The sequence below is a fragment of the Hippopotamus amphibius genome, chromosome 9 (genome assembly GCF_030028045.1).
Source record: "Hippopotamus amphibius kiboko isolate mHipAmp2 chromosome 9, mHipAmp2.hap2, whole genome shotgun sequence".
Lineage (NCBI taxonomy): Eukaryota > Metazoa > Chordata > Mammalia > Artiodactyla > Hippopotamidae > Hippopotamus > Hippopotamus amphibius.
Genome location: NC_080194.1, coordinates 36188180 through 36213037, shown reverse-complemented (window position 1 = coordinate 36213037; position 24858 = coordinate 36188180). Strand labels below are relative to the sequence as shown.

General features: G+C 36.9%; 2 protein-coding genes across 2 annotated transcripts; one reads left to right on the top strand and one right to left on the bottom strand.

Moving 5' to 3' along the window:
• Positions 1 to 3835: 3835 nt before the first annotated feature.
• Positions 3836 to 4777, bottom strand: LOC130860765 (olfactory receptor 10T2-like). Its single transcript, XM_057749346.1, has one exon. It carries the CDS (start codon positions 4775 to 4777, stop codon positions 3836 to 3838), a length of 942 nt encoding a protein of 313 aa, XP_057605329.1.
• Positions 4778 to 22584: 17807 nt separating this feature from the next.
• LOC130861568 (olfactory receptor 478-like) lies at positions 22585 to 23529 on the top strand. Its single transcript, XM_057750578.1, has one exon. The coding sequence runs from the start codon at positions 22585 to 22587 to the stop codon at positions 23527 to 23529; it is 945 nt and encodes a 314-aa protein (XP_057606561.1).
• The last annotated feature ends 1329 nt before the right edge of the window (positions 23530 to 24858 follow it).

Genomic DNA, 24858 nt, shown 5'->3' with positions numbered 1-24858 from the left:
ATAAAGCACTGGCTGGATACCTTTGAGGAAACGCAAAAATAGTGCCCAAAGGGGTCATTCACATAAAAAAAGAATGGATGTCTCCATGTATATTATAACTCCTCAACTTGCATCCTAATAGAATGTGGTGGTATTTCCAGTGTAGGTTGGGTGTTGTGCTTTGTTGGGGATGATCTATTTCTGGTTTGACCTTATTTCCAGCATGCAGCAATTACTCCTAAGGTGTAATACTTCAGGACTCTCAAATAAAAGCATAAGGTGCTGTGGGTCCCCTCTACTTTAAACAGCCTACCTACCAAAATCTATCAAACCAACACTGCAAAATGCCAAAATCTCTGCTAAGATCTTCAGGCTCTCATAGGCTGATTTCCACTTGGTGTTTGATATCTCACCAGCCCGTGTGCAACTTGGGAGTAGTCAAATTCCATAATAAGGAATTATACATAGAATTTCAGGCTCACTTCTCTATAGTTTTTCCCTCCCCAGGGTCTTGGCCTCACAAGTCTTAGGCATCTTTGACCTCAAAGTTCTATGTACTCACCCTACCTCATTGCCAAAAGCCCGAAGCTGTGTCTTTTTGCTCAGTCCCTATTCCTCATAATATCATTTGGCAACTGCATTTATTTGTGAGGCTCAAGAAAGGCTTTACAGAGGAAATGATATTTAAACTGAGACATAAAGGGAAAAAGGAGTTAACTGGTCACTGAGAGCTGGAAATGCAGTTGCAGAAACTGGGTGGGTGGGTAAAAGTAGTGATGTGGGAGGTTGAACTAATTATTCTTAGCTCAAGGTACAGTGTCTGGTACAGAACAAGCATTCTACAAATGTCTGTTGGTTAAACATTAACTCTAATTCAATGAATACTTATTTAGTGTCTCCTTTATTTCTAGCACTAGGTTATGAACTGAGGAAACAAAGTTAAATAGGTTTGTGCTTCTCTTTCAAGAAGTTCACAACAAAGAAATGCTTCTTAAAAATACAGTGGTTTCCGTATGCTAACTCATATATATGGAATCTAAAAAACGGTACTGATGAACCCAGTGATAGGGCAAGAATAAAGATGCAGATATAGAGAACAGACTTGAGGACACAGGGTGGGGGGCGAAGGGGAAGCTGGGACGAAGTGAGAGAGTAGCATTGACATATATACACTACCAAATGTAAAATACATGGCTAGAGGGAAGCTGCTGCATAACACAGGGAGATCAACTTGATGATGGGTGATGACTTAGAGGGCTGGAGTAGGGAGGGTAGGAAGGAGTCACAGGGGGAGGGAATGTGGGGATATATGTACACATACAGCTGATTCACTTTGTTGTACAGCAAAAACTGGCAAAACCATGTAAAGCAATTATATTCCAATAAAGAGCTTAAAAAATACAATGGTTTCCATTCAAGTGGTATGAATAAAGTGCTAGTTGACATGTTCTTTTAACCTTTAAAACAATTTTAAGATGTTTTAATTTTTTAATAAACTTTATATGATTTACAGTGTTCAGCATGATGTCCTGGCATACATATACACAGTGAAGGGATAAATGCCACCAAGCTAACATAGTCATCTCCTCACATCTTATCTTTTTTAGGTGTGATAAGAATAACTTAAATTTACTTTTAGAAAATTTCCAGTATAAAATACAGTATTATTAACTACAATTATAATGCTCTACATTCCACCTCTAGAACTTATTCGTCCTACATAACTGTAACTTTGTACCCTTTGACAAACATCTCCCCATTCCCCAAACCTTCCCAACCCTGGTAACTACTGTTCTACTCTCTGCTTCTATGAACTTGGCTTTCTTAGATTTCACATATAAATGAGATCATGCAGTATTTTTCCTTCTGTGTCTGGCTTATTTCATTTAGCACAAGGTCTCCAGGTATATCCATGTTGTCACGAATGGCAAGAGTTCCTTCTTTTTTATATCTGAATAATATTTCATTGTGTATATATTCCACATCTATTGACATGACCGTGTGGTTTTTATTTTTCATTCTATTAATACGATGTATCACACTGACTGATTTTCATACGTTTAACCAAACTTTCATCCCAGGGATAAATCCCTTTTGGTCAAAATTTTGAGTCTTAAAATCATGAATAAAATAAAAGTTTTAGATAATTATATGAGAAGGGAGAGACTTTCACACTAAGCAAGGACATTTGTGAAAATGGAACGGTGAAGTTTATGAGATGGTTGGTCAGAGAACCTCTAGCCAAACTTTAATTCAATGTTGAGCAAAGAATGAGAACTGTAGACCCAATAGGCTCAGACACCACCTATAAGCAATAGAGCTGTGATTTGAATCCCAGTTGTAAGCCCTTTGGGAGCTCTCGTCACCAGTATTTTCTTATACACAACTCCCTGCTTTGTCTCTTCGAAATTCTCTTTCTTTGCTGCTGTTTCTCCTATACGTTTTACTTTCATTCTGGAATCTCCTTTCTATTCAACCGATTAACTTTTCCCAGAGTACATGCTCCACCTCTCCATCTTAACCAAACCTAGTTGTCTGAGGAGGGCACATCTGCTTCTCAGCAATATTGAAGAGAAGTTGCTCACTCCTAATTCTACAGACACCTGCACACAACGCTGACATTCTACTAGTTCCTCACCATATTTCTAAGTCATTTATTGCCAATCTTCATGACAAAACATTCCATTCATTGACACCAATACTATCTCCAGCTATGAAACCATATACTATTGTCCTCAGAGTCCTTTACTGACCACTCAGTTTCTTCTTATTTATTAAAGACTTTGCCATCAGCCCCTTGATTCTTGCTCCCATCTCGGTCCCTCAGTCCTGCCACAGCACTGGTAACATCACTCGCCATATGGATGCGCCATCAGACACCGTGACCTCAAAATCCTGAGCCCTCCCTGCAGCTGCTCCCTAAGCATCCACGTGAGAACTTACTACAATGGCCTCAGTTAGATTCAGTTATTTAATAGCACCTTCCGCCCCTGTGATTTTCATAAATTCCAACCTATTTATTCTTGTCTATGCTCTAAACAAATAACTCAATAATAACTCAAACAGTATTCGAATTACTTGCTTTTTGAGGACTCCTGGAAGTTAATTATGAAATAATCTAGTCTGCTCCTCTGTTGGGGGATGGAAAGAATAGCTCTTTGACAGACATCTATATTATATCTGGAGTTTGGTATGTTAAAAAATGCATATTTCTTTTATAGTAACTTTCATCACTTTTTTTTCCAGAAATTCATCCATTATCATCTAGTTTCCACATTTCTTTGAATAGAGTTAAACAGGTATTTTCTTAAAATGTTTTGAAATTTCTCTGTATTGTGGTCTTTCACTTATTTCAACACTAAATTTTTGTTTGTGCCTTCTCCTCTTTTGATTAAATAAGTTAGTGATCTTTCTCTTTCCTCTCCTTTTCTCTCTTTCACTCTGTCTCTCCCTCTCTCTGCCTCTCTTTCATTCTTTCTTCTTTTCCTCTTTAATATAACTTTCTTCCTTCTTCAAAGGAAAGCAAAATTATGAAAATACAGTATTCTGAAACATTTTTGGGTACATTTACTACATACACATGTGCATATGTGTGTGCATATATATGTGTATATATGCATAGGTACATATATACGTAATAACGTTTCAGAGTATTTTATTTCATTTTAAAATATTTTAAAACTACATCTGGTTTCATAGTAGGAAAGAAGTAGGACCAGAGCATATTGGGCAGTTAGAACACACTTTAATTGCTTTATATACAAAGTGATAATTTTTATTGGAAGTACTCCACATTCTCCACTTTTATTTACCAATGTTCTGCAAAAATTTTAAGAAGTGTTCAGGGCTCTTTTATTTACCATCTAGGGGAAAACCTACATATATTGCCTAGTACCTTTTTTAGGGCTATTTGCATTTCTTTGTTTCTTAGGCTGTAAACAATGGGATTAAGCAGAGGTGTCAGCACTGTATATGTCACAGCCATCAGCATATCTTCATTGAATGAGTCACTGTCCTTGGGCCTCAAATAGACAAAGCCAGCAAATCCATAGTGTATGCACACCACAGTGAGGTGGGAGGAGCAAGTTGAGAAGGCCTTATACCTCCCCTTGGCAGAAGGCATCTTCATAACTATGGACCCAATGAAGACATAGGAAATCATAATGAAAATAAAGCTCCCCACCAACACAAAGGCAGTGAAGGCAAGAAGAACCATTTTCTGAAAAAATGTGTAATCACAGGCAAGGGAGACTACAGGTGTAATGTCACAAAAAAAGTGCTGGATGGTGCTGGAGTCACAGAAAGACAAGTTGAATACTATGAGGACAATGCACAGCGACACCACAATCCCAGTGACACAAGAAGCTGTCATGAGCTGAAAGCAGATCTTTTGGGTCATCAAGATGGTGTAGTGCAGTGGGGTGTGAATAGCCGTGTAACGGTCATAGGACATGGCAGTCATGTTGAAGCAGTTGTTGGCTCCCAAGCCAAAGAAGAAAAACATCTGTGTGGCACACTCAGGAAGAGAAATGGTCTTGCTTTTTGATAGCAAGTCCACTAACATGCGGGGGATGATTACCATAGTGGTACAGGTTTCTGAAAATGACAAGCCACGGAGGAAAAAGTACATAGGGATGTGAAGATTGTGATTGAGCTTGATGGCCACCATTATGGACACATTTGCAGCTAGGATGGTCACTTGTGAGAAGAAAACCATCACAAAAAGGAGATTCTGCTGGTCTGGGAAACTGGAAAATCCCCAGAGAAGGAACGTGCTCACTGTGGTGTGATTGCCCATCTTCCTGGTGCACGTAGCCACTCTCCTCCAAAGGTGCAGAGGTTCTTGGGGTCAAGATTCTGAGAAGATGGTAAAAAGCAGGGGCTTCCCTGGTGGCGCAGTCGTTAAGAATCCACCTGCTAATGCAGGGGACACGGGTTCAATCCCTGCTCCAGGAAGATCCTACATGCAGTGGGGCAACTAGGCCGGTGCACCACAACTACTGAGCCTGTGCTCTAGAGCCTGCAAGCCACAACTACTGAGCCCATGTGCTGCAACTACTGCAGCCTATGCACCTAGAGCCTGTGCTCTGCAACAAAAGAAGCCACCAAAATGAGAAGCCCACACACCACAATGAAAAGTAGCCCCCGCTTGCTGCAACTAGAGAAAGTGCACTGGCAGCAACAAAGACCCAACACAGCCAAAAAAAAAATTAATTAATTAAAAAAATAAGATTATAGCAAGCACTGATGTCACCGGGCTTTTAAGAAAGGACATTGACAACTCTTAATGAGAAAGCCTAAGAAATGGAAGTTAAATGTACCTGGCTGAATTCCAGGTCAGGACTACGAGTGATGAAAAAAAGATTCTCATAGGAGATGGTATATAAATGCCATGGAGTAGACTCAAATATATTCTGGGAACCCCTAATTTATCACCCCTTTCCATCTTCTACAATCAGAATCTGCATGAATGAGGGAAATATGAAAAAAAAATATTTTTTACCTACAGGAGTATGAGGAGTAAAGGGTATAAAATGTCTATGTGTGGTCTAATCATAGCCTGGCATACAGAAGCACCTAACAATATTGGCTGAATCAATACCAACTTATGGAGAAGTACGGGAAAATTTTTGAATGGCTTCCAGACATCCTTGGAAAATAATACTGTCCTCAGAGGTGCTCCCCAGAAGGCAGTGGCTGCTTCGCTGACAATTATGTCAATGAGTGGATTTAGTAAGTGAATTTACCATTTAGAAATTTGTATTGATTTTCTGTACAAAACAATGAGTTGAAGCGGAGTTGTTCAATAACTGTCTGTCATTCAGGCAGATCTTGGAAGCAAAATGGTTATGGAGGGACTATTCTCATCCTGGATGGCTTGTTTGGTTCATGATGTTCTGATCAATTCTTGAGCTTTCAGGAAAACTCCCAGGATAAGACTAGCAGATATACTGGCTTCTTTGCAGCACAGCTCCTATAAGAACTCAGTTTCTTCAGGTGGTGTTCATCAGCTGTTAAAATATCCAGTCTGTGTTTGAGATGACAGCATGAAAGTAACACACAGATTTTCCAAATAATATGGAGCTTGGTTTCAGGCATTATTGTTAGGTAATGAAAGGAAAATAGTGAGAAGACTCTGGTGTGGAGATGTAGGTTGGGGAAAAACTGGGAGAGACACACTGGAAAGTATTTTGTAGAATCCACAAAGCTTGAAGAAAAGCGAAAATATACCATTATCTAGAAAGTTTGTGTGTTCTCTATGTACTGAATTACTGGGCAAAACTTATACAGGCAGTGATGCAGGTAACCAGTAGTTACTCAAAATCTGAAATATACTGGACAACATACTGTGCGTTTGATAGAGTCTTCTCACTAGGTTTCTCCCGTCAACTATAAATTGGAACTTGCCATCTGCCTGTACAAGGATTAAATCACATGTGCTGCTACTGCTGCTGACCTTCAACAACCCCTCAAGGGAATTCAGGGCGGAGACCAGGAAGGAGGCACTCTGTGCTTTGGAGGATGGGCGGAACAGGTCTTTAGATTGTTAGATGTTTTCAGGAGCTGACTTTATGAGCCCAACCCTTGCATCTCCTCATATCTAGAAAAGCACTAAGTCCCTACATGGTGACATCTCTTCCTTGTGACTAGTAGAAACCCCCTACAAAAAAATACGTTTGATTGCATGTACTCCTCCTTTACCAAGAATACGTATATACTAATCTTCCCCCTGCCTCTTTGGAAAAGTTTCTCAGAGCTATCTGGGATGCTGTCTCCCAGGTTGCAGTCCTAATTTTGCCCCAAATAAACTCAACTCCCAACTCTCACGTTGTGTACTTTTTTTAAGTTGACACTCCCAACAACTCTATGTGGTAGGTATTTCAATCCTGATGTTACAAGTAAATATTTAATGTCTATGATGTTTTAGTCAATTCTCTGCATGGGAAATATAACATGGGATAAGACATATGGCCTCTCCTATCTCAGAGAGAGAAAAATGCCATAAAGAGAATTAAAGGAAAGTGATATGAGAGTGAGGGACTAGGTGGCTACTTTGGACTGTAGAGTCAAGAAAGCCCTTTCTAGGGAACTGACACTTACTATGCAACTAGAATGTGCTAAGCATGCACTATATAAGGTCTAGCAGTAAAATATGATACACGCATGAAATGGCTACTGCAAAGACCCCAAGGTGGGAATGAATTTGACATATTTAAAGAATATCAAGATAGCTAATGTACCCAGAACATCTCTGTCATGTAGTCTCTTGAATACCTTACGGGATAAATAGTAGTATTGTGTCCATGTCTGAAATAAGGAAACTATGGCTTAGCAATAGATAAAATATAGGCAAAACATTCTCCGACATAAACCGTAGTACTATCTTCTTAGCTCAGTCCCCCAAGGCAACAGAAATAAAAGCAAAAATAAACAAATGACAGCTAATCAAACTTATATGCTTTTGCACAGCAAAGGAAACCAAACAAAATGAAAAGACAACCTATGGTACGAGAGAAAATATTTGCTAATGATGCTACCAACAAGAGCTTAATTTCCAAAATACACAGACAGCTCATGCAACTCAACATTAAAAAGCCCAATAACCCTATCAAAAAATGGGCAGGAGATCTAAATAGACATTTCTTCAAGGAAGACATATGGATGGCCAACAGCCACATAAAAATAGCTCCACATCATTAATTATTAGAGCAATGCAAATCAAAACTATAATGAGGTATCACCTCACACCAGCCAGAACGGCCATCATCAAGAAGTCTACAAATAATAAGTGCTGGAGAGGGTGTGGAGAAAAGGGAACCCTTCTGCACTGTTAGTGGGAATGTAAATTGGTGCAGCTACTATGGAAAAGCTTGGAGGTTCCTTAAAAAACTAAAAATAGAGTTATCATATGATCCAGCAATCCCAGTCCTGGGCAACATTGAGAAAGGATGAAAACTCTAACTGGAAAAGATACATCCACCCCAATGTTCACAGCAGCACTATTCACAATAGCCAAGACATGGAAGCAACCTAAACGGCCATCGACAGATGAATGGATGAGGAAGATGTGACACACACATACAGCAGAATACTACTCAGCCATAAAAAAGAATGAAATAATGCCATTTGCAGGAACATGGAGGGACACAGAAATTATCATACTAAGTGAAGTAAGTCAGAAGAAGACAATATCATATGATATCACATTTAGAATCTAAAAAAATACAAATCAACTTATTTATAAAACAGAAGCAGACTCAGAGACATAGAAAACAAAAGTATGGTTTCCAAAGAGGAAAGGGTAGGGGGAGGGATACATTAGGAGCATGGGGTTAGCAGATACACACTACTACACATAAAATAAACAACAAGGATTTACTATATAGCACATGGAATTATATTCAATATCTTATAATAACCTATAATGGAAAAGAATTTGAAGCTGTATACCTGAAACTAACACAATATTATAAATAAACTATAGTTTAATTTAAAAAAAGACAAGCAAAAGAATAGGAAACGAGACAGCAGTAGTTAAATAAATGCATGACTCAGCAAAGAAAAAAAAGTACATACCAGTATTTAATATGTTTGTTTAATGAATAAAGGGTATTTCCCTTTTCCCTCACAAAACCCCTCTAAAGTCTAGGAGTAGTCTGCTTGGAACAAAGCAAAAGGGACTATTACTTTCTGATCTGGACAATATACTTTACTTTCTGTGGCATCAAATAAGACACAACTGTCATAACTACTCCAATAATAGGGAGCGTACCAGGATCACCAGGGGAGCCTTCTTGAAAGTTATATAGGGACTTCCCTGGTGGCACAGTGGTTAAGAGTGCCAATGCAGGGGACATGGGTTTGACCCCTGAGCCGGGAAGATCCCACATGCCACAGAGCAACAAAGCCCATGCGCCACAACTACTGAGGCTGTGCTCTAGAGCTCAAGAGCCACAATTACTGAGCCCATATGCCCCAACTACTGAAGCCCGCACACCTAGAGCCCATGCTCTGCAACAAGAGAAGCCACCATGATGAGAAACCCGCACACTGAAACAAAGAGTAGCCCCCGCTTGCTCCAACCAGAGAAAGCCCAAGCGCACCAACGAAGACCCAATGCAGCCATAAATAAATAAATAAACAAATAGCAGGGAAAAAAAAAAGAAAGTTATATAATCTTAGTCACATCCATCCCAAGTTTCTGTCAGGTCTTTCCAAGAAGGAAAAAAAAAACAAAAACTTTAGAAGAAATTGGCATGTCTAGGTTTTGAAACTCTCACTGTGATTCTGTTACTTCCTTTTTCCATTTGTAATAATAATAAATCCTACTTTCCTTATAACACTCATGAGAATTAGTGATTGAAAATATGTCAATATGGCATTATTCCTATTACTTTTGGTCACTCTCCAAGGTTCAGAGTTTGAGGGAGGTGTTTTCTGGACCAGCATTTTGTGATAAATTCACCCTTCTTGGGCTATACCACTTCTGTAGACTAAAATGGACATAATTGATTTATTTACCTGAAAAAACCATTTCCCAGTTTGTCTACCACACATCCTTGCAGAGAGATGTAGTGGACTTAGTAGGTCTAATGTCTTTGAGATGCCAGTGAGACCTGCAGAAATTTAAGGTTGTTTCTTGATATTAAGTCACCTGGCAGACTCTCATCTCATCCCATATCAAAATCCTGGACATTGGACACTGTAAACCATCTAACTTCCAAGAGGTACACCAAAACCTTGGCCAGAATGGGGACTACTGGGACCACAGTGTCACTCATCATTGCCCTCCAGGCTGACCTGGAGGATTTTTCTGGCAGTTCCATTTAATTTCTGCTCATGGGGTAGCATTTAAGCCTAGAGAAATGGTAACTATTTATCACCAAATCTTTGGAAAAGTGCATTTAACTTTCTTCCAACCCAACCAAAGTCAGCTTTGAGTCAGTTTTTCTACAATTTTCAGAAAAGATTTTGATATTTTAAATGGGAAAACCAAGGAGTATATTTTATTGAGTTATGTATGAATTTTGATAGAAAATTTAACAAAATTTATATAAATTAAAGGTTCATGATGCTTATGCTTTTTCTAGTAATAAATGGCTTTCTAAATATAGATAGATAGATAGATGAAAATTTACCTTCTTTCAAAGAGGCTATATATTAGATCCACCAAAGGAATGCTTGTTGTTTTTTATAAATCACAACTGCATAATTACGAAACCAAATGGCCACACTGAATGGCCAACGGAAAAATGGAGGATGGGGGGATACACAAAAAATCAAATTGCCAATGGTTTACAGTAAAATTTAGAATTAAATAATGGATGAAATATGGAAATTGCATAAATATTTTATACGTGTTTTTCTTTACTCTTTCCCGCTTAACTGTTTTAATACAATGAAATCACTTAATTAGCCTTGAGATCAGACCTAGAACTACACTGGAGTGTATTTTGTAAAGGGACAGATGACTGAGCAGAATTAGAAAGGCCTGTGATCAAATGCATCCTCTGTTTCTGTTATGTACAAAAATGCAAATAGTTCAATCTCCCTAATAGCCACTTTTCTCCTCTGTAACATGGCCTTAAGTATACTTCCTTGCAGGATGACAGAGTTGTGCATATAGACCTATTGGATGATAAGCGCCCAGTACCTGCTAGGTCCATTCCCATTTGCTAAAACATCACTTGATTTATAGGCAACTTTTCCTACAGGTGCTCAGTAATACTTGCCTGCTCACAGGCTGCCTGTCACGTGGCACCAGGTCTTCTGCTGAGTCAGTCGTGTGAAGTTGATCCCTCTTGGCACACTTCACTTTGGTCTGGAGTCCGCAGCTCTGTTCTCAGTTTGCTGCTTTCTAAGCTCTTCTCCTTGCCGTTGTCTGTGTGGAATAGGAAAGTAACAGCATTTATCTCCAGTCCAGTTGCATCCTTAGTATTTTCAGTACCTTCTCTCTATTAACACTCATAGCTACTTGGTTATTAGTGGATAGAGCACACTGTTCATGGTAAATAAAAAATAAAATAAAATCCTACCTTATACCATAGAGGAATCACTTCCAATCTCTTAAAAAGAAGAAGATGTTAAGCTCTGTGAAGAACTCACAGCTCATTCACATCTCTCTACAGTTCTTCTTCTAATGTCATTTAGAGGTAAGTTTTTAAGCCATTTTGCCCTTTGAAAGCCCGTGATGCACTCACTCTATGCCTGAAATTATGAAGTGTCCTATAACGATAGCAATAGTGTGTAGTCTCCTCTATTTCTTATGGCTGGAGCTGAGTTTCGTGCATATTTCAATGAGAATTCTGTGGTCACCTGAGACCATTGCCCCTTGATGCTACTTGGAGTTTTTTGCTTTCCATTAAATACCAGGAAGATTGTTCTCTGTGGACCTAGAACTCATTGTGATACTCACAAAACACTGCTTTTATTCTGACATAGCATCATGATTATTCAGTGAAGTTTGACCTTATTCATTTGAAAAAAATCAAGTAATTGAAATTCAACTTCAAATATATTTTGGAATGTGGATGATTCCATCATACATATAAAAATTTCTACTTAGTACCAAGTCCCACAGGTATTCTGTCCTATATACAAGGCTTGGGAGAGGGCCTATTGTATAGGGTGTTGCCTAGGGAATCAGTCAGAAGAGAGGTGGAAAAGAAGATGAACATATAGGATGATTGTTATAACTGCTTTCTTGTGAAGTAAATTTTCTGTAAAAGGCCCTGCTAAAAAGGAAAATCTATTGTAATTGAAATCTCCATTTACTGTAGTGCCTCTCAAAAATTTTTCCAGTATTTCATGAAATTTTGAAAACATAAAGCCATTCTGAAACAATTATACTGTTGGCAACTGTATATCCACTACCTAGATTGCTCTGAGTATCCACTGTTGTAAAAGAAAGTACCCCAAAACTTAGTGGACTTAACTAATTCATATAGACATGGCTCAATAGGGATAACAGAAACACTGAACATCTTGTTCACTCTCAGATCTGATTGTTGATGCTGGCTGTTGTCTGAGACCTTAAATGGGGACTCAGCCTTTCCACATGTGCATGGTGATGGGATCTGTGGGTGAGCATTTCATGAGAGCCAAGTGGATGCCATATCAACTTTTGTGCCCTACCTCACTTGCACTGCATTCTTTTCATTCAGACAGCCTTAAAGAACTAACCAGTTTCTAGGAGGTGGAAACAGATTCCAGCTCTTGGTGGGACAGTGACAAAGTTCTGGAAGAGCATCTGGAACTGGAATTATTGCTATCATCATTTTGCAAAATACATTATGCCATCCATTAAGATTTTACTATCTTTGTTTTCTCTCATATCTTTTTGTACTTTATCCATCTATTTGTCCAACTAATTTTATGATACTTGTCAAAGGAAATGACAGATCGGTGCACTTCCTCATAAATACTTTTGTAGACATATCAATAACTATAGCTCAATACTTTTTACATGTTTTATTTTATGCAATTTAATGGAAATGTATATAAAGTGAAATATGTGAATCTTAAGTGTAGGATCAATATGTATTGGTGAATGCATTAACCTGTGTAACTGAAGCACCTCTCATCATATAGAATACTACATCAGCCCAAGAACTTCCCTCAAACCCCTCACTGGTTAGTCCTAGATCACCCTCCATACAGAGGCACTCATTATCCTGATGATTTCTTTTTTTACCATGGCTTAGTTTTGCAGGTTCCAGAATTTCATACAAATGGAATAATATAGCATGTCCTCTTTTTCGGTAAGGTTTCATAGGCGTTTTTCTTCAGTATATACAAAGGCAATTGATTTTTTGTTTTCTTGTTTTTGTTTTTAATTATTTATTTATTGGCTGTGTTGGAGCTTCATTGCTGTGCGCGTGCTTTCTCTAGTTGCTGTGAATGGGGGCTACTCTTTGTCGCGATGTTCTGGCTTTTCAGCGTGGTGGCTTCTCCTGTTGGGAAGCATGGGCTCTAGGCATGTGGGCTTCAGTAGTTGTGGCACGTGGGCTCAACAGTTGTGGCTCACAGGCTGTAGAGTGCAGGCTCAGTAGTTGTGACACATGGGCTTAGTTGATTCATGGCATGTGGGATCTTCCTGGCTCAGGGATTGAACCCATGTTCCCTGCACTGGCAGGTAGATTCTTAACCACTGCACCACCAAGGAAGTCCAACAATTGATTTTTGTGTGTTGATTTTGTATCCTGAAACTTTACTAAGTTAATTTGTTAGTTCTAACAATTTTTTGTGGAGTCTTTAGTATTCTCTCTATATAGGATCATATCATCTGAAAACAGAGACAATTTGACATTTTCCTTTACAATTTGGATGCCTTTTATTTATTTTTAAAAGTTTGTCTGATTTCTCTTGCTAGGACATCCAGGACTATGTTGAATGGAAGTGGCATAAATAGGCATCCTTGATTTATTCCTGATGTTAGAGGAAAAGCTTTCAGCTTTCTATTGGTGAGTATGATTTTAACCGTGGGCTTTTCATATGTAAACTTTATTATATTGAAATATATTGCTTCTATACATAATTTGTTGAGAGTTTTATATTATGAATGGATGTTGAATTTTGTCAAATGCTTGCTCTGCAGCTATTGAGTTAATCATATGATTTTTTCCTGTATTCTCTTAGTATAATGTATCACACTATCAATCAATAAAATGAAAAGGCAGTCTATGAAGTGGGAGAAATACTTGCCAACCATGTATCTGATAAAGGGCTAATATCTAAATATATAAGGAGCTCATAAATCAATAGGAAAAAGACCAAATAACTTGATTAAAAAGTGATTAAAGGAACTGAATAGATATTTCTCCAAAGAAGAATACAAATAGTCAATAGGTTTATGAAAAGGTGTTCAACATCATTAATCATCAGGGAAGTGCAAATTAAAACCATAAAGAGATATCACCTCACTCCTGTTAGAATGGCTATTATCAAAAATCTAAGAAATAACAAGGTTAGAGAGATGTAGAGATAGGAGAACTCTTGTGGGAATGGAAATTAGTGCAGCCACTATGGAAAACAGTATAGAGGTGTCTCAAAAAAATTAAAAGTTGAACTACCATTCAACATTCTGGGTATGTATTTGAAGGAAATTAAATTAATATCTTGAAGAGATAACTGAAGTCCCATGTTCGCTGCAGCATTATTTACAATAGCCAAGATATGTATATAATCTGTGTTCATTGATGAATAAATAGATAAGGAAATTCAGGTATATATGCAGTGGAATATCACTTACTTTTAAAAAAGGAAATCCTACCATTTGCAATAATGTGGATGAGCTTGGAGGACATTAGGCTAAGGGAAATAAGTCAGAGACAGACAAAAAATTGCATAGTATCTATATGGAATCTAAAAAAGTTGAACTTAGGAAAACAGAATAGCATGGCAGTTGCCAGGGAGTAAGGGGTGGGGGAAATGAGGTAATATTGGTCATAGGGTACAGGCTTTCAGATATAAGATGAATAAGTTCTAGAAATCTAACGTACAACATGGTAACTATAGCTAATAATAATATATTATACACTTGAAATTTGCTAAGAGACTAGATCTTGAAAACTCTCATCACAAGAAAAAAAATTTAACTATGTCTGGTGATGGATATTAACTAGACTTGTGATCATTTTGCAATATATGTATATATTTAGTCATTATGTTTTACAGCTGATACTGATATGTCAATTATTTCTCAATAAAAGTTGACTACATTAAGAAAATAGAAAGAACTCAATTAACTACCCAACCTTACACCTCTAGAAACTAGAAAAAAGAACAAACTAAGCCCAAAGTTAGAAGAAAGGAAATAACAAGGAGCAAAAATAATTCAAATAGAGACCAGAAAAATGATAGAAAACATAAAAGAAACTAAACACTGGATCATTGAAAAGACAAACAAAATGGACAAAATTTAATTAGAGCAACTAAGGGGAAAAAAGAGAAGATTCAAATAAAATCAGAAATGAAAGAGAAGACATTACAACTAATATCACAGAAATACAGTGGATCATGAGACTGCTATGAATAACTGTATACCAACAAACTGGATAACCTAGAAGAAATGGATAAATTCCTAGAAACACACAACTTAACAAGACTGAAGATGAAGAAATAGAAAATCTGAACAAGAGTAACAAATAAGGAGACTGAATCAGTAATCAAAAACCTCCCAGTAAACAAAAAACAAAGACCAGATGATTTCGCTGGTGAATTCTACCAAATACTTAAAAACAATTAATGCCAATCCTTCTCAAACTCTTTCAAAGCTTGAAAAGGAGAGAATACTCCCAAACTCGTTTTACAAGGCCCACATTGCCCTGATGCCATCCAGATAAGGACCCTATAGAAAAGAAAATTACAAGCCAATTCCCTTATGAACATAAGAGCAAAAATTCTCAATAAAATACTAATGTCACTGTACTTTAAAATTACTGCATATCATGATAAAAGTGGGATATATCCCTGGGATGTAAGGATGGTTCAACATATGCAAATTATAAATGTGATTCACCATATTATGGTGAATTCTATTATTAACAGAATGAAAGATAAAAATCTTATGATCATCTCAATAGATGCAGAAAAAGCATCTATAAAATTCAACATAGTTTCATAATAAAAGCTCTCAATCAATTGAGTATAGAATGAATATACTGTACCATAATAATGGCTGTATATAGCAAGGGCACAGCTAAAATCATACTCAGGTGAAAGACTGAAAGCTTTTATTCTAAGAATAGGAACAAGACAAAGATGCCCACTCTCACTGCTCCTTTTCAACATAGTCCTGGAAGTCCTAGCCAGAGAAATTAGGCAAGATAAAAAATTAAAAGGCATCCAAGTCAGAATGGAAGAAGTAAAACTGTCTCTTTTCAGATTTGATTTTAAACATAGAAAACCCTAAAAACCCACCAAAAAGAACTGTTAGAATTAACAAATTCAGCAAAGTACAAAATCAACACACAAAAATAAGTTGTTTCTGTATGTTAACAATGAACTATCATGAAAATACTGTATACTGAAACATACTGTGTTTTGGTTTGTTTACCGTATGCATGTATGTGTGTATATACATCCATAGATACATGCAGTCACACACATTTTAAAATATTTAAAAACTATATCCTGTTTGCACTAGAAGACTGGTGATGCCAGTGCATATCAGGTAATTGATAATATTTTAATTATTATGTATACAAGGTGATGATTTTATTGGAAGTACTCCACTCAGAGTTCTTGTATTTACCATCTGAGAAATGGACCCTCTTGCATTGTCTAGTACCTTCCTCACGGCTATCTGCATGTGTTTCTTAGACTGTAAACAGTGGGATTAAACAGAGGTGTCCGTATTGTATATGTCACAGCCATCAGCATATCTTCAGGGAATGAGTCACTGTCCTTGGGCCTCAAATAGACAAAACCAGAAAATCCATAGTGTATGCACACCACAGTGAGGTGGCAGGAGCAGGTTGAGAAGGCCTTATATCTTTGGTAGAAGGCATCCTCATAAAACTATGGATCCAATGAAGACACAGGAAATTATAATTAAAATAAAGCTGCCCACCAACACAAAGGCAGAGAGCACAAAGATAGTCATTTCATGATGGGAAGTGCAATCACAGTCCAGGCTGACCACGGGTGATATGTCACAGAAGAAATGATGGATGGTGTTGGAGTCACAGAAAGACGATTTGAATACAGCAATGATGATTGTCTTGCAAACTAGTTATTTTTGGTCTTCTGTGACTATTCCCATTTAAACTCTATCTCAAGCTTAGATGTTTGCATTAGGAGAAGAGTGCAGGAGTATATGGTCAGCATCTCCAGAAGTTTCTCACATTTCTATTTTCCATCCACAGGATCTTCCAGTGATAGAATTGGAGAGGAACAAGAAGTAACTGACAGCAAAGTTTATACTTCACCAGAGATCCAGCCATCTTCTCAATGTTAGGCTTCTTCAAACATGATTCAAACACAGTTCCCTCACATTCCAGTACTTACACGCTAAACTCTGAGCAATTCTCAGATACCTCCTTAATTGCCTTTGTGACTGGGGATGGAGGCATTTCTATAAGGCATTGAGTTTCTTGGAGGGCAGAGCCCGAGACAAGGAGCTGTCTTCAGGTACTTTATTTGGGAGGTGAACCAAGGAAGCAGGAGGGAGGAAGTAGGGAGGGTGGGACAGGCAAGGAGGAAAAGCAATACAAGATCCTTGCTGTAGCAACAGTGACTTGATTCCACTGGGACGTGCGAGAAGTTCAGAGATTGCCTTCCAGAATTCTCCAAATGAAGAAGGAGGAAGGATGTTTATGCATTAACTTCCAGGCTCTGTTGATTGGGATTTGCCTCAGGGTTTTAACTACTCCCCACATCTGGGATGTGCTTGTATATGGACTGAGCAGGTTGGTAGTGACTTCCTAGAAGGTCTTGGCTTCAGAGAAGGACGGGGGCATGAGGTGGAGGCATTAGTGGTTATCTCTGGAAGCAGAAAACTGGCAAACCACCCATCGTGCATGCCCTTAAAATCATAATTGGGGTAAGAGAATGTGATGTAGGTATCAGAAGGGTATGCTACAACCCCCTACCCACACCCCCTTACCCAACAGTGAGAGAAGGGAAAATGCCATCCAGTAAGTCATGCTATAAATACGCCACCTAGAACTCATTTTTACCATTCCCCTATACTTATGCCCTAATATGTCTATGATTACATGATTAGTCACACATTGTTGGACAATTTTTGTTTTGGTGCTTTTTGGAGGGTGGGATAGGTGAGGTCATACATAGCAAGTTCTGATTTGGTATTCTTCATGGATGTTATCTTAGGTTAGTTTTCCTAAAAATAGATCCTGAGAAGAGGGTTTCTTTTAAAGTGATTTATTAAGGAGGTGCTCCCAGGAGAAACTAGTAGAGGAGTCAGGGAAGCAGGACAGGAAAAAGGAAGAAAGCAAATAAGGGTACAATTTCAGGAAAAGTCCTGGTTCTCCAGTGAATATTATTTACCTAGTCATAATAGTATAAACATTTATTTACTTTAATATTTTATAATCAGCATATAGAATTTATAAAATTTAATCCTAATTAGTGAACATAGTGCCAAAGTCCAGGTGACTGAAAAAAGAAAGCCAATTTTGGGGAGAGAGTTGAAGAGAAGTGTAGGTCGACAGATCTTTATCCTCATAAAATAGGGATCATCAGATATTTTCTATAACTAAATAAAATAATTAAATGTGAAATGTATACTAAAGTTTCAAGGTTTAATAAAATAGAAATTAAAAATATAATTATAGTGAAAGAATAAAAGGAGTGGAAAATAGGGGTGTGTGTATGTGTGTGTGTACTAATGTGAATGATGGAGGTGTGCAAAATGCCAATAGGTGAATATACTAAAATTCTGGATCAATAAAGAATGGTATAAGCTGTAGAAAGACAAATTTTAAACTCAATTTTTAAATTCAGCTTTGACTAAAATTAAAGTTAGAACAAGATGACATATATTAATAGCTGGAAACATGAAAGATTAAATAACTTAAGTTTTAAGTATGTCTTTAAGATGACAGTGAACTGAGCTGGCCATTACATCGTATTATATAGATATGAATAAAAAGCTGAAAAATATATACGGTCATTAATTAAAGTAACTAAAATCATGTTTTTTTTGGGGGGGTTAAGACATTTATTTTTTACTTTGCTAGCATGAAGTTGAATGAGTTGCTTAGTAATAAAGTCACATGTGAGATTCTACTTTATTGTTATATAACCTTCTGTCTTGATACCACCACCATGTTCCATTTGCTTGCTGGCTGTGAAAAATGGTTTATTTTTATTTATCTTTGCAATAGAATATGGAATTAAAATTTATTCTCTTTTCTGATAGTTAACCCATTGACTATTCTATTCTCACCTTGTTATAACAAATTTAACAAATAAAACCTATAATGATCCTCTCAGATTTGGAAAAACCACAGATTTATCCTATCAACTATGTTCAAATTAAATAATTAAGGAAAATAGCAGGAATACATATAGAAATTCCAATTATTCTTTATTAAAACACACTTACAGATAGTGAGGAATTTCAATCACGAAACAAAGACTCAAAGTAGTTCCTGCAGGGAGTTGTATGTTGGATTTGTAAAGGAAGGGGGAAAAGACCATTGTTTCTCTTATGAGTCATTTTAACTAAGTGCATATAATTATTTGACAGCATTAAAAATGAATAATATTAAATTTTTAAAAAAATAACTGTGCATACAGGAAAATCAATTAGGACAACTGTTGCGATGTTGAGATGGAAAGAAGTGGACACATTTGATGGGAATTTAGGTAGTAAGATCAACAGGTGTCAGTCATTGGTGAGCACGTGAGAGGAAATCAAGATCCTGAGTAACTGGCCTGGTGCACAGGTCCAGACATTAGGTTTAGCCAGTTTTAGGGAATTAGGCAGAGGGTTGAGCATGGGAACTAGTTGGGAACCAGTGGTCATCACTGAGGCACTTAAGTGTTGAAATTGACTAGATGACAGTAGTAGTTGAGTACACATTCTTTATATATAGTATCATGTCATCTGCAAATGGTATCAGTTTTACACCTTCCTTTCTAATTTAGAGTCTTTTAATTTTTCTTTTCTTGTCTGACTGCTATGGCTAGGATTTCCAATACTATGTTGAATAGGATTGTTGACAGTAGGCATCCTTGTCTTGATCCTTATCTTAGAGGAAATGCTTTCAGCTTTTCTCCATTGAGTATGATGGTAGCAGTGGGCTTGTCATAAATGGTCATTACATTGAGGTACGTTCCTTCTATACCTTCTTTGCTAAGTGTTTTTATCCTAAATGATGTTGAATTTTGTCAAAAGCATTTTATGCATCTGTTGAAATGATCATACAATTTTTATTCTTCAATTTGTTAATGTGGTGTACCACACTGGATGATTTGTGGATAATGAATCATCCTTGCATCCACAGGATAAATCCTATTTGATCATATGTGTAATCCTTTTACATTAAAGAGTATATATTCTAGCAGTAAGTCTGACCTAAATTTAAACCTGGATTTAGTTGAACCAGTTGAGTACATTTGGACAAGTATCTTAAACTAAGCCTCAATTCTCTCTTTTGTAAAATTAGAATGATGGGAATGCTTGGATCACCAAATTATTGTGAGAATTAAATGAGAAACGGAGTTCAGAGTTCAAAGAGTAGTCTGAACAAAATTGGGTTGGTGGCTTATCCAGCAAAGGGCACATCAGCAGGGTGAGATAAAACTTTCTAAACTTAGGATTAGCAAGAATATTAGATTGAGTCTTCAGGTTGAAAAGAGCTGTTTCTGCCACCACCTGTCTAGTTAAATAAGTCATTAACCAGTATTCTTCCCTTTGAGGCTCATAGACTAAGTCTGATCTGGAAGGCATTCAAACCACTTTTTACTTCATAGTTCTCTATCTACAACCTTAAAGATATTCATTCTATAGATTTGGCTAGAAAAAATACATAGGCGTCTTAAATAACTGTGTTATTTAAAATTCAGCTTTACATGGCATTCTACCCTATGTTTCCCAAGACACCTAATGGAGTGTCCTACATATATCATTTATAAAACATAAAATGAATGCATGCTGAATGAAGCTAAGGTTACTACTTAATATTTGATGTTTAGTAGTCCTTAACCCGAAATAGCAAATTAAACTTATAATCAATATTTAGCTGTAAGATAACTTTTTATTTGTATTTTCAATAACTACCAATTGAAAGTACAGCAAAATCTAGATGTAAAGGGAAAAATGATTACTTCAGAACTGATAGAACCATTCAAGATTAGTTGTTTTTGTTTGAAGTGAACTGTTCGATACTCACTTGAGAATGTGGTAATGACCCTGGTGCTTTTGAACTCACATTTGAATCTCTAAAATCTTCAGAGACTTATTCCCACAGGCAAGCAATAATAAAAGATAGCATGATTGCTATATAACAACCACTTTGAATTTATTGCTATAAAATGAGTAAATTCTTATTTCAAGAGGTAAGATTTTGGCTTTGTGAATTAATCTGTGGTACTGATTTTCATTTACCATTTGAGAAAATTTTACGCTGAAGTTGTATGTGTACTCACAAATTAGGGCAGATGCAATCCAGCGGTCAGGTAGCAAGTAACCTTAGCTGAATTAACCTACGTTTCAACAATCTATTCAGTGTGTATAAACAGGCATGATTCAAGGTACTAGGACTCCTCGTTTTTCCACCAATGAGATCAGAAACTCACATGGTCTTTCAACACTATCTACACTTGGCACTCAGTCATTAAATTAATAGATTCACTAGCTTTGAGATGCTTTGGAGACTTACTGTTTGTAAATATCTTGTGAAAAGATTTCCTTTGTTTATTGTTCTGGAGGCTTTAATATACAGGCAACCAGAGACTTTGGACAAAGTCAAGAAAATGAATCCAGAAAATTGGAAACGTGGTTCAACCTTGTCACTCACTGGGTGAAACTGGGTAAACTTCTTTTCAAGCTGTAACTGTATTCAGCTGTATATCATGTTGAAACTAATATAGTGTATTATTTTGTTCTATAATACTCCAATTAAAAAACATTGTTACATTAGGAAATGTTTTGTTTGAATAAATGTCCTAGATATTACTCACATAATGTTTTGCATAGTGATTAGACTATTTCAAACTATTTAATGAAACAATATTTTAATTGTAAATATTATAAATATATATACATTTACAATAGATGACTTCATAATCTCAATTTGAAATTTCTGTTTCTTCTTTGTACTGTCAAGAAAATTGTATTTCTCCTTTTAAAAACATGATTTTATTTTACTGATAGAAAATGTAAACTGTGTAACTAGGCACCTCTTTCATAAGTTAGCTGTCAGAAAGTAGAAAGGTAATTTGTTATCCATCCTTTTCCAAGAGACTCAACTTCATCTTAAGTATTGTTTAATTTCATTTTAGAGTGTAGTTAATAAAGGAGTGGACTGGATTCAAACTACCTGAGATTCACATCTTGATTCTACCACTTGCTGTGTAAACTTAGGTAAGTTTCTTAACATTCTCAAAGTCAGTTTCTTCTTCTATAAATAAAAGTACTTAATATTATTTCATGGAAATTAAAAATAGAACTTAGTATATAAAACTCTTAATATTATGCCCATCATCTAGGAAGCATTTAGTAAATATTAGCTATTATTTGAGTCCCCATGACATAATTCTATATTTATACATTTTAACCTTTTTTGTTATACTGATCATTCCTTTTTGCTATTCCCACGTCTTAATTTTTTAAATCTTTAGCTGTAAAGTCACTTTAAGTACATGTTATCAATATGTAATAGAAAGGAAAAAAAGCAACATTATTTGAAGCAGGTTTTCTAGTGTTTTTGCTAAAAAATTTTTAAATATAGAAGACATTATACACACGTATAAAATGTAGAATCTAAAGTTAAAAAGTCCAGACTTAGCTTGAATAATTTATTTGCTTATAATAACTTCAATATGTATTAATGAAAATGAACCACTGAATTTACAACTTCTTTAATGCAGTGTTTCCTCATAGGTTCATTTTGGTAGCAGCTACCCCATCTCATGGATTCCGTGGGACATGGGAACCACACAGCAGTGACAGGGTTCATTTTACTGGGCTTAACAAATGATCCAATCCTTCGAGTCATCCTCTTCATGATCATCCTATGTATCTACCTGGTGACCATATGTGGCAATCTCAGCACAATCATTCTTATCAGAAGCTCTTCTCAGCTCCATCATCCTATGTATTTTTTCCTGAGCCACTTGGCCTTTGCTGACATTGGCTATTCATCTTCTGTTACACCCAATATGCTCATAAACTTCCTGGTGGAGAGAAATACCATCTCCTATCCTGCATGTGCCATCCAGCTTGGTTCAGGTGCTTTCTTTGGGTCAACTGAGTGCTTCCTTCTGGCTGCCATGGCATATGATCGCTTCATGGCAATATGCAACCCACTGCTTTATTCCACTGAAATGTCCACACAAGTCTGTGTTCAGTTACTCACAGTGGCTTATGTAGGTGGTTTGCTCAATGCTTGCTCTTTTACTATTTCCTTCTATTCTTTACTTTTCTGTGGACGAAATCGAGTCAATCATTTTTTCTGTGATTTTGCTCCTTTGGTTGAACTCTCCTGTTCTGACATCAGTATCCCCACAGTTGTCCCTTCGTTTATACTTGGCTCCATCATTGTGGTCACAGTGATTGTCATAGCCGTATCCTACATCTACATCCTCATCACCATCCTGAAGATGCACTCCACTGAGGGGCGCCACAAGGCCTTCTCCACCTGCACATCCCACCTCACAGCAGTCACTCTGTACTATGGAACCATCACATTCATTTATGTGATGCCCAAGTCCAGCTACTCAACTGACCAGAACAAGGTGGTGTCTGTGTTCTACATGGTGGTGATCCCCATGTTGAACCCCCTCATCTACAGCCTCAGGAACAATGATATTAAGGGGGCTCTGAAGAAAAAGTTTCGCAGAAAAATATTTTCTTAGTGAAGTCTGTTATTCTGTAGGAATTGATACAATAAAATACCATAAATATAAAAATAAAAAACACTGAGTAGCTGTGATCTACATATATTGGTCCATATGTAATTAGCCAATGTGGAGCTTGCTGGTAAAGGTAGAGGGTAGATTTTCTGATATGAAATTGTAAATCAGAGACCAATAGTGAATTATCTTTAACAAAGTAAAATTGAAGTTATCATAATAAACACAAATTTGTTCATATGAAAAAATACTTGATCTGCTGAAAATTTTTTTAAAATTGTATTCACACTTTTTCAAAAGTTTTTCTCTGCTGTAAGTGTTCTCTGTTGGAAGTTGTACTTCCAAACCTTCAAGACTGTATCCATCTTCAACAACATCTTACCCTGAAATAAGCATGATAATTACAATTATGACTGAGTACATTCTTTGGGGAGATGACAAATAGAACCAGACAGTAAAACTACTGGAGATGTTCTCGCAGGAAGGTTATCTGCTAAGCAAGGGGATTTGTGGACCCATAAATTCTGACCTGTGTGCCTGATCTCTGGCACCAGCCTAGTTATAGAGGACCCATAAAAGAACAGGCTGAGACGCCCGTGTCCAAACCAGCTGTGAATTCTTCGGTCAGGTCAAAACGGATGACTTCTCTGTGGGAATAAGCAGGGTTCCTGAATTCCTAGGGATGAGTAAACAAAGCTCTTTAAGTGACTTGTTCATGGTCAGATACACTTCCTATTAAGAAAGCTTGAGGAAACGATTGTTTGCCCTGTGAAGTTTAATTTATCTGTATATACTGATTACTACCATATTTATTTCTCTTTCCCCATCCTCTGTTTAGTGCTTTAAAAATATTTTTGTGTATTGAATCTCAAGCACAAATTGTCTAAAACTAAAGTAATTATCTCCTTCCACCCCCAACCTGCTCCCCTCCAGTGTTCCATATCCCAATAAGAGGCACCTCATTCAATCATATATTGATTCAGAAACCTGAGAGTGATTTACTTCTTTTTTCCCCTTCATATACCCACATTCAATTACAAAGTCTTGTACATTCTGAGTCTAAGATTTTTCTCCCATTTCTCTTGATTTTCATGGTCAGCAGGTCTATTTCCAGTAACCAATTTAGACATTTATTTTACAATAGTACTCCTGTGATAGCTAATTTTATGTGTTAACTGGACTGGGCTGTAGTGACCAGTTGTGTGGTCAAACAGCAGTTTAGATGTTGCCATGAAGGTATTTTTTATATATGATTAATATTTATATCAGGAGACCTGAGTAAAGTAGATTACCCTCCATAATGTGGGTGTCCCTTATTCAATCAGTTGAAAG